The 10,576-nt window shown below is 41.3% G+C and overlaps 5 protein-coding genes across 5 annotated transcripts; all 5 read right to left on the reverse strand.

Moving 5' to 3' along the window:
- Nucleotides 1–253: 253 nt before the first annotated feature.
- Nucleotides 254–2,887, reverse strand: TM35_000031340 (putative protein kinase; the record flags this gene model as incomplete). Its single annotated transcript, XM_029021901.1, has 1 exon — nt 254–2,887. The coding sequence occupies one exon, from the start codon at nt 2,885–2,887 to the stop codon at nt 254–256; it is 2,634 nt and encodes an 877-aa protein (XP_028886447.1).
- A 592-nt stretch (nt 2,888–3,479) lies between these two features.
- On the reverse strand, nt 3,480–4,280 carry TM35_000031350 (putative RNA-binding protein; the record flags this gene model as incomplete). The annotated part of the gene is made up of 1 exon (XM_029021902.1): nt 3,480–4,280. The coding sequence occupies one exon, from the start codon at nt 4,278–4,280 to the stop codon at nt 3,480–3,482; it is 801 nt and encodes a 266-aa protein (XP_028886448.1).
- Nucleotides 4,281–4,634: 354 nt separating this feature from the next.
- On the reverse strand, nt 4,635–5,105 carry TM35_000031360 (uncharacterized protein; the record flags this gene model as incomplete). Its single annotated transcript, XM_029021903.1, has 1 exon — nt 4,635–5,105. The coding sequence occupies one exon, from the start codon at nt 5,103–5,105 to the stop codon at nt 4,635–4,637; it is 471 nt and encodes a 156-aa protein (XP_028886449.1).
- A 645-nt stretch (nt 5,106–5,750) lies between these two features.
- On the reverse strand, nt 5,751–6,962 carry TM35_000031370 (putative peroxisome assembly protein; the record flags this gene model as incomplete). Its single annotated transcript, XM_029021904.1, has 1 exon — nt 5,751–6,962. The coding sequence occupies one exon, from the start codon at nt 6,960–6,962 to the stop codon at nt 5,751–5,753; it is 1,212 nt and encodes a 403-aa protein (XP_028886450.1).
- Nucleotides 6,963–7,719: 757 nt separating this feature from the next.
- Nucleotides 7,720–10,518, reverse strand: TM35_000031380 (uncharacterized protein; the record flags this gene model as incomplete). Its single annotated transcript, XM_029021905.1, has 1 exon — nt 7,720–10,518. One exon carries the CDS (start codon nt 10,516–10,518, stop codon nt 7,720–7,722), a length of 2,799 nt encoding a protein of 932 aa, XP_028886451.1.
- Nucleotides 10,519–10,576: the final 58 nt, after the last annotated feature.

Here is a 10,576-nt window from a genome sequence, read left to right on the forward strand (position 1 = left end):
AGGAACCAAAATTAAATAAATAAATAAATAGAACCATACCCCAAATATATTTTCCGTCTGAATAAGAAACCAAAGAACCCAATCTGTAGGATGATTAAAGAGAAAAAAAAATTAAAAAAAAATACTCCCCATAATAATAATAATAATAATAATAATAATAATAATAATAACTGTACTCTGATGTATTATTAAAATTATAATTACTAGTCCCCCCCCCCCACACACCCATTAGTACTTTGACTCACACTTTCGGTTAATCACTGCGATTCTCTAATCGTTCGCGTGAGGCCCGAAGGAAGCGGAGAGATGGTGGACGCCAGAGCAACACTGTTGATGCTGCATCACCCTCAGCATCTTTACTCTCTTGTTGTTGTTGTTGTTCTTCTTCTTCTTTTCCTTGCCGTTGTTGTTGGGAATTTGGGTTAGTCATATCAAAATGAAATGTTGCCATGGAAGCAGTAATACGATTTCGTTCCCTTTCCTTTTCTTGTGCACGTTGACGAGCACGAAGGAAGCGATTGGCGTTTATTCCACTCCCCGTAGAATCTGCAGTAACAACAGTCGAATCACATTTGCCAGCTCGACCTCGTGTGGTGTTCCGCACGAAACTCCCCTGATCTATAATAGCTGCACTCTGCAATACTGTAGATAAGGGAGGACGCTGGGATGGCTGTGTGGCTGTCATGGCATTTAATAATTCAATAAAATTTCGATGAAGTTTTCCACATGATTTACATCGTGATTTACGACGTTCTTTCTGTTCATTCGCCTCACCATCGTTGGAGTCCTGCGGTAATGAGGCAAGAAGGTAATCATGATGTACAGCAGTATTATTATCAGATACATCGGATGTGGATTTGTGGCGTACATACCGTTGTTCCAGCAATTCATCACAACAACGCCAGGAGCGTGGAATAGCAAATGTATTTCGATGATCATTCTTATCATGATTGTCCATACGAACAGTTTGATCCACAAGGGGTGGAGTGCGGATAAATAGCTCATTGTCCAATTCTCGTGCACAACGCCATGCATTTGGTACCACAAAGTGTGAGCGAGATTCTCTTCTGTCTATATCTGTATCTGTTTCTGTTTTTATATTATTTTCCTTATCATCTTCATCAATCCATAATGCCCCTAACGCCTGCATACGTCTCTGTGACACCCGACGCACATCCCCATTCTCAAGAACGAGATGCACCACGATATGTTGAAGGGTAACACCCAAACTGTAGACATCCGCCGCGGTGCTGTATCCGTTCACACCACTACAACCATCACCCGCAACTTCAGGAGCCATAAATGGGAAAGTCCCACATCGAGTTTCACCCGTGAGTTTACCAACACCCGTAGCAACACCAAAGTCTGCCAATTGTATTCGCCACGCCTCAGCCTGCGGCATGTATTCAATCATCATTCCACGTGAGGAATATCCCGTACACTGAAGACGTTGTCCTCCTGCCTCTAAAGGTACTACCAATGTTGCTGGAGTCTCTGGAATATCCTCTCCTGCTGTTGTAGAGATATTCTCAGTGTTAGCTCCTTCTTGTGTGGATGTGTTGTTGTTATTCTTATGCTTCACAGATTCTGGACAGTTTGAGAAGAGAGCAAATTCTACAGAATCCTCCTCTGTATGAAGCATAGGACCACTTACTGCTGGTTTTTCTTGCTTGGGTGCAGATGCGGTATCTGTGAGAGGTTTAGAACCCACCAAGGATGTCTGTGTTACCCGTGAAAGGGGTTGTAATGTGTATACTGGAGTCTTTCCAACTCCACTGCAAATTAAAACATTTGCGGGTTTAACATCACGGTGTAATGTCCGCAATGTCTCATGTGTGTGTCGAAGTGCATTCGTAAGAGCATAGGTAATAGCCACAATATCCCGTTCTCGAACCACAAGCTCAGCCGAGATAGTTTCTGTAGTTGTAGTAGGTCTCGTTTCAGATTGCATCTCAGCATTTTCAACGTTTTGAAATAACTGTGGTAATGTATTTGTGTTACTTTTACTGGAATGACCAACATCAACAGAAGAGGATGAAGGGTTTCCTGATCCTTTTACAGTATCACCTTCACTTGTACTTCCTGTCAGTCCATGCATAGTGCTTATCTTGTCAGTTACAGCTGTATCGCTGTCAACAAATTGCGTACTTGGTTCACTGGGATCCAATTGTGTAGATACACGAATAGCTTCATTAACCTTTCGGTGAATATAATCTACCAAGGAACCACTGCTGCAGAGCGAGAGACATAAATCCACATATAAGGCAGAGTTAAGAATATGAATATCCACCATATCATTATTAACTTCCACCATATTCTCATTACTTGTCTCCTTTTTACCACTACTCTCCAGACGTTTCCGCTCCTTTTCCAGAGTTGTAAGAATCATACCTGATGTATATTCCTTCTCAACATCCGTTATTGTTTCACCTGTGAGAGATTGCTGCTCCGTAAACTTCTTCTTCTCTTTCTTCTCCCCAAAGAGAAAACCCCAACACTGCACTATATTAGGATGAGGATGTGTCCGGATACACTCCATTACTTGTAATTCACGAAGTAATAATTCCTGACGATGACTGATACTCCTGTGAAGACTTCTTGGATTCCATGCATCTGGAACAACCACTCGCTTCACCGCCACGGCCGCACAGGTTCCAAGAATTATAATTTCTTCACTTGTGTGTTCATCACTGCATGGACGTTGACGTTTTCGCTCCTGCAACCAACCAACACGCACAGTCCCAAAGGCACCACTCCCAATAAAAGATGTTCCCTGCGGAAGAAGAGCAGATATAGTATCTGAGGAGGACTCCGCGGCATATGGAGAGAACGACAGTGAAAAGGTGCCACCAGCCGTGGGATCACCGGAAAATGGTTTACAGAACATAAGTAGAGTACACTGGATGCGACTGTAAAGGAAAAGTAGAAGAAAAAAAATAAAAGAGAAAAGAAAATTGGGAAATTATATATATATATGAAAAGAGAATGAAATCATACGAGAGAAATTGTATATAAAAAAAGTATTATTATGCGTGTAGGAAAAACAAGTAAAAACACACAAAAAAAAAGACCTCTCATGAAGTTACACGTCTCTTACCTTCTTGAGATCAATTCTCACTCATAGATCCAGATGAAACAAAACCAAATACAAACCGCTATTTTCTTTTCTTTTTTTTGGGAATTCCACATAACATTGTATAGAGGATAATCTGGGAAACCAGTCCAAAATCTATAGAATACCTTCATTTCTTTTTTTTCTTTCTTTCATTATCTTTTCCTCCTCTTCCATCTTAGTCCATGCAAGACCAAAGAGAGAGAGATTGCATGTGCAATGTTTTTGTATCCATCTGGGGGAGTGTCGAGAACCGGAGTTTATTAAGATCCCTAAAGATATAAAATTACCAAGAGCGCTTTTCTTTCTTTTGTTTTGTTTTCACTCGCCCATCTCCTCAATAACATCTGTACTTTTTTTTTATTTTTTATTTCTGCTTTGGGACAGCTCGTGCCACACCATTTTCCATGACAAACTCTAACTCCTGTTCATCATCATCGTCATCATCATCACTACTCTCTTGCGGTGTTGCTGATCTCGCACGTTTTCTGCTGTTATCTTGCTCTGCCGGTGTTTCTGTTACTGCAGAGGAGTCACCAAGAACAGATGCACCTTGATGTTGTTGTTGTTGTTGTAGAGGTGGATAAGTAGTATTGTTGGCATCATAATAGCCTCCTGGTGTTGTAGCCGCTGCTGCAGTTGTATCAACGTAATGTGAGGAGGAGTTCATCTCAGTAGTGTAATACATACCTCCCTGATATTGTTGTTGCTGCTGCATAAGTTGTTGCTGTTGCTGTAGTAATTGTTGTTGCTGTTGTTGTTCCTGTTGACGTAGTTGCTCTGTGTAGAAGGCATATCCCTCATCTGTGTTTCCCTGTCCAGCACTACTAGCCGCAGCAACATCACGCCAATGTGTATAACTTCGAATAAGGTATTGGTAATAGTCATGATACTTATGCTCAGGTGAGGCAATAAAGGCAAAGTAGGAGTTAAACTTTGTCTTTTTTACAAGTTTGTGTTGATAACGGGCTCCATCGCAGGAAAAGACAACGTACTTGGCCACAAGTTGAATAATCTTGTCTTGCTGATCTGTAATATCGGCTGGACGAAAGTTTATGGTACCATCATCTTCCACTTGTTCTTGTTGTTGATGTTGCTCCTGGTTGCCGTAATAGTAGGCGTCGGCCTCACCATTATTGGTGTAATAGGTATCCGCTGCGTAACTCATTCTAAGTACACAACACCTTTCTTTCTTTCTTTTTTTTCTTTTCCTCCTCATTTGTTAAAAATATTCCCATTTGTGCATGTTAAAGATGATTAAAAATCCAAAAAAAAAAACAAGAACAAGAAAGGAAAAAAAAGAATATTTACCATTTCAATATCAAGAAAAGAACAACAATGCTAGAAATCTCTCAAGAGTCAAATATAAAGAGAGAGAGAGAGAGAGAGAGAGAGAGAGAGACAGATTAGATATATAGATAGATAAATGGATAGTATACTTTACAGGGATACACACCCTCGCCAAGAAAAAAGACATGTGTCTCTCTCTTTTTTTTTCTTCTTCTTCTTCTTCTTCTTTACTTCACGTATCGTTTTCCATTCCCTGGTTTACCGTAGTTGTATAACAGCGATAACACATGCGGTAATCCCAGTTATCCGCTTTAATAGCTACAAGTTGACTGCGCACGGGATATCCGCAGCGATAACACACAAAAGTTTCCGTCTTTCCACCTACTTGATACAACTGTAAATCACCACGCTTTCGCCATGCGTACAGTACTCCATCTGCCCGTTTCTCACCGAATGTAAAATCAAACTGTGGCTTTGTGCGAACATCTCCGGGAAGATGATTAAATCGTTCGTGTTCACGTTGGTGAGTTGGGGATCCCATCTGCATTCCGCTAATACGACGGTGTAGGCGATGATGGCCTTTGGGAAAGTGGAAGAACTTTCGTTTGTAGAACTGTGGGCCGGTCTGATACTTCTGCCGGATACTCTTCGGGGCTGCGCGGCGAAGCAGAAAGCTCCCAACGCCACCGCGAATGGTAGGCATTGCAGAAACTCAAAACTCCAACCTCCTTCCACAATCCTTTTTATTTATTTATTTAAAAGGTGTGAGGTTGTGGGGGTGGTTGGGTTGGGTGGGGAGTCATCCACGAAAGAGAAATATAAAGAAGAAGAAGAAGGAAAAGAAAATAAAAAAAAAAGGGATATTTTATTGCTGGGGAAGCAAAGAAATAAGTAAACATTAAGTGATTATAACTCATAGGGATAAAGTTCTTACATAGAGAGAGAGAGAGATATTACAAAAAAAAATAATAATAATAATAATAATAATAAAAAGCAGCCGTTGTAAAACATTGCGGAAGATGTGGATTACAATAGACACTTTTTTCTTTTCGTTTCTTTTCCTATTTTCTTCTTCTTTACGCAATCATGTTCATTCTTTTCTCTTCATTTCATAGTTCCAATGAGCGCAGTCTCTCCCTATTGAAAATCCACAAGACCACACTCATACGCATACACACAAACAAACAAACAAACAAACAAAGAAAAAAAAAGAAAAGCAAAAGGAAAAATAATAATAATAATAATAACAACTCTGCAAAACACATACTACAAGTAGGTTTATTTTCATTTTTCTTTCTTCTTTTCTTTTTTCTTATTTTTTTTTTTTTTTTTTGTATCCCCCATAACATCAGCACTCATATATACGTCGAATACAATCCACTGATGTCTTGAGTGATGTCACCGGACACGCTCCGTGTTCTCTAGTGTAACTCTGCAGACATGGATAACATCCAACGATACCACTGACTGTACACACCGCCGCATTTGTTACTCGTCGCTCACAGACCGGACAGATACCAGGCTCTGGTATACGTGCGCCTGCAGGAACTTCTACATCCACACCCCACACGGGTGGTTGTGGGACGGCGAGGTTCTCATCTGTTTCTATCAAGTTAGAGACGGAATTGCTGCCCGTACCTGCACCTGTGAACTCCAACAGACGGAATCCAATAAATACCAGGAAAAATAGCACACGGGCTAATATAAGGATTCGTTGGGCACGGGGATTTGATAAGGCACGATGATCCTTCATTGTAAGGCGATGAACAGCAATACCAAAGACACGATGAAGGGCGGCTGTGTATGGTGTGCACTCCAGAAGAAAAAGAATCTGATATAAGAATCCCATACTTGCGGTAACAGTGCGAAAAAGAGGATAGAGACGTTTTAAAATCTCCTTTATACGAGCTCGCAAGGGATAACGATTCGCATAGGCCGCACGCATAGAAACCGCACCAGGTGATGAATCTAACTGTTCCGAGTACCACATGGCCGCACGCTCCTGCAAATAGGGTTTAAGTGTAATAAGAAAAAGAGAAATATAACGTTGTGTTTCTGAAAGAGGACGGAATCGCAAATATCCATAAGAGGCATCTTGTGAAGCCACCATTTCTGTTGCGGTGAAGTTACTATGTGGTGAATCCAGTATGGAATCCTTCATTTCCGTTAAAGCAGTAGACGTTGGGGATTGTAATGCCTGTTCTTCTAATGATGGAATAGGGGCGGGCCCACAAATCCACCATGAGAGTTTCCCTTGAGAAGGGAGTGGTCGTGTTGGGGAGGCAATAGCACCACGACAAAGACCAAACAACATCTCTGCAAATGTTGTATTGGCATGAAATAATAGTCTGTGCTCAAGAAGGGTTTGAAGTACTAGCCAAATCTCAGAACTCCATGGAAGAAGTGAAGCCACAGTATCACTCTTCTCAGCGAGTAATACATGTACAAAATGGAAAGCCTTTGATAAAGAGTTATTTATGGAATTCACAAGATCTACTTCCACAAAGGTTGGAAGTGGGGATGCAGTATTTATCTGCGACAAAAGGTTACTTTCAAACATATATATGTATATAAGAGTGTCTCTCTCTCTCTCTGTGTGTGTGTGTGTATCCCAAATCAAGTGTATACCGGAACTAATGTCCCTCTATTTTTTTTTTCTCTTTCTCTTTCTCTCTCTGTGTGTGTAATATTCCAGATGAATTTAGAAACCTCTTTTGGAATATAATAAAAAAAGAAAAGGCACTTTCAACGTTGTATGTGTATCTACCTTCTTTTGTTATAAATAACCTATTTCGTATTTCTTTTGGTTTCCTTTTGTTAACTTGTCTTTTTTTTTTATTGTTATTATTATTATTATTATTATTCCCTTTCCTGGATGATTTTTATAGCAATATGTCTGCAGGAGGGTTTTTTTTTCTTCTTTCTTTCCTTTGTTTGTCTTTGTTCTTATTTTTGTTTTTGTTTTTACTTCCTAAAACGGAAAAGGAAAAAAAATAGTAGAGAATATTATAAATGTATAATAGAAAAGATATTATGAAACCAATATAGGAAAAAAACAACAACAATACTTATGGATACAGAGAGAGTAATACATATAATTATATATAAAGGAATATAAACTTCCATAAATTTTTTTTTTTCTGTTCAGTATCTTTTCTTACAAAAAAAAAAACAACATCAAAAAAAAAAAAAAAANAAAAAAAAAAAAAAAACGCACTTTTACTCTCTGGTAACTCAGTACTTGTCAATAGAAGGCCATACCACAGAAGAATAGAAAAATCAAGGAAACAACAACACAAGAAAAGAAAAAAAAAGATCTACAACGAGAGAACTTCTAATAATTCTTCTTGCATTGACGAACAGATGTGTCGTACCTCCATATTACACTCTTCCAGAATGCCTCTGTAGTCTTTATTATTATTATTATCCCCTTGTATATTCAACACACAGTGGAGTTTCGCTAACCGACTTTTCTGAGAAGCCAGCAACCAAGCAAATAAAAACGTCTGTTGGGCATGCTCAGTTGAGGCAAGAACTTCATCCACACAATTCTCCTTCTTACATGACAACCCAGAAGGTAATGTTGATAAGTTCATCACCGTTGATGATGACATAGATTCCTTTGGAGGTTGTAGTTCCACCTGTTCATACTCTCTGTATGCAAGTGCAAGTAGATAGAGACACTCTGCCGTAATGCTACTCTGCATACCAAAGTACTGTATAGCTTTTTCTAATGCTTCTTTAAATGTGCAGATAGCAGTGGGTTCATCCTTTTCTTCCGTCATGGCCGTCACACCACGAAGGAGAAGTAATAGGAGTTGATTAGAGATTGTCCAGGCACAATGAAGTTGTCGAAGATGATCTTCCTTCACATCTCTTTCTCCTTCCTCCTTTATCTCTTTTTCTTCCTTTTCTTCTTCTTCTTTTTCTTCTTTTACTATTGTAGTAGTAGTTGATACAGAAGCCAAACTTGTTTTCAGAGCTTCCAATACATTTGCTAACGCCGTCCCACAGCGGTGTCTCTGGTGTAGCGCCAAATCCCGCATTGTGAATCCCCCATCTGTGTTTAACTGTAGTGTGGCTCCCACGTGTGTTGTGTGGTACAATGCGGCCCCTTTCATTAATGATATGAACAACAACAGTGATGGACTGCAGGGTTGTGTTGCCGTTAAGGCCGCCTCCTCCGCTGCTCGAATGTGAGCATACGGTAATCCAACATCAAACCCAGCCGTGAGTTCCTCTTCATCCTTTTCTGTTAACCGTCGTTGTTGAGAAATACCATCATTACTGGTAGGATGGGATGATAGTGTGGATTCTACACCATCTATATGGCGAAGGGATAGAGTGAGGGCCAATTGAGAGGCGAGAAGATGATAATGTACACGATAGTCTTCGGTGTGTTTGCGGAATACTTTCATATACCGCCGTAGTTGCACTAGTCGTTGTAGACCTTCTCTGAGTCGTAGTTGGGAGAGATCGTAACTAATCATGGTAATAAGAGAGGCACACTTCAGCAGCACGAGGAAGCGAATATCCGTAGAAGGGAAGCTTCGGAGTAAATGAAATTCGGTATCCGAAGAATTAATATTCTGCACATTTGTTGTTGTCGTTGTTAATAGTGTGAGTTGCTTATCAATGTGTTGTAAGGTACTCTGAAACAAGTAATCTACCTTCTCACTACTACTACTTCCTTTCGCATTCTCATCATCATCATTAATACCCTTACCCTCTTTTTTTATTTCTGTTTCTTTATTTTGTTTCCATACATTGCCTGATATCTGTGGTGGTGAAGAAAAAGATGGCATCTCCGCTGTGGCTGCTGTGTGAAAGTCAATATACGATCGCAACGACAATAGTAATCCATCCGAGACCCAGCGAAGGTTCATCATCCTCATCATACTACACGAGGGTGTAGTATTTTCCCTTTTCAGAGTTTCATCCTCATCATTCGTATTGTTAACATTATTTGGTTCTACACTATTATCACTATTATCATCACTACGCTGTCGCTTCACTCCTGAATTCTTCTCATTACTGCTAATAAGTCCACGATGGACTCCCGTTAAAAGATCTTGTACACATTGCAACTCAGGAGAAACTCCAAAGAGTACTTCACATTGCCGCATGTGATGTACAGCCGCCTCTAGGCGGTGATCCAAGAAGAGTGCGGTGTAGTAAAAGTGACACAACACACGTGCGGCTGCTTGAATAGAAAAAGAATTCAATGGAGAAGAGAGACACCACAGAGAGACTTCTTTTCTTTCTTCTTCTTCTTTTTTAAATACTGAACTAGTAGGTTTCATGTAATGAGCGTACTTTCCTGCATAACGTAATAGAGACTGTATGGCCTGCATGCGTGTATTGTGTACGGCGGCTGTGTTGGGAATATAATGAGCGTTGATGGGTGTTCCTGCACTCATAAACTGTGCGTAATAGACTCGACAGAGCTCCACAGAGAGAAAAGCCTCACAGCAACGCCGTTCTTCTTCCCATTGTTGTTCTTGTTCTTGTTGTTGTTGGATCTGTATACCCGTAGACTTCTCAACGGCAGTGTGGATGGGAGGAGCAAACACCACCGCACACCACTGCTGGGCGGCCTCAATGTATTTCACCGCCTGTGCGTATCGCAGCCGCCGCCGCTGCAGCTCCGCAGACAACACGTACGCCCGCAGGAGTAGCGCCAGCGGCAGTAAACGACTGTCTTCATCCACATCCTCCACGTGCTGCGATGGACTCTCTTTCCACAGCAGCGGGCGAATCACAACACTCTCAAAGTAGCGGCGGGTGGAGAACATGGGGGAGAGCACAGACTGCACCAAATCCAATCGAGCCACATTCGCCGGCACACTATTTCTGTTACTCGCATGGCTGCAACGACTACTCCCGTCCCTGTGGCTATTGCTATTTCCATGACTGGCACTAGTCGCCATTGTGAAGAGAATCTCGGCGGCCCGCACGCGGCAGCGGATCTCGTCGCGCCTGCAGTGCGGCGGCAGGAGGGCCGGGCGGAGAAGTGCGAGAAGAGCGGCGACGGCGTGGCGGGAGTGACCGGCCGCGTGGAGTTCTTCCGCCGCCGCCATGCCGCGCTGCAGACTGCGGGGATCCACGCCGTTCATCAGGCCAACTAACAAATAAAGAAATAGAGGTATATATATATATATATATATATATATA

The sequence above is a fragment of the Trypanosoma theileri genome, assembly GCF_002087225.1.
Source record: "Trypanosoma theileri isolate Edinburgh chromosome Unknown TM35_Tth_3_V1, whole genome shotgun sequence".
Classification (NCBI taxonomy): domain Eukaryota; phylum Euglenozoa; class Kinetoplastea; order Trypanosomatida; family Trypanosomatidae; genus Trypanosoma; species Trypanosoma theileri.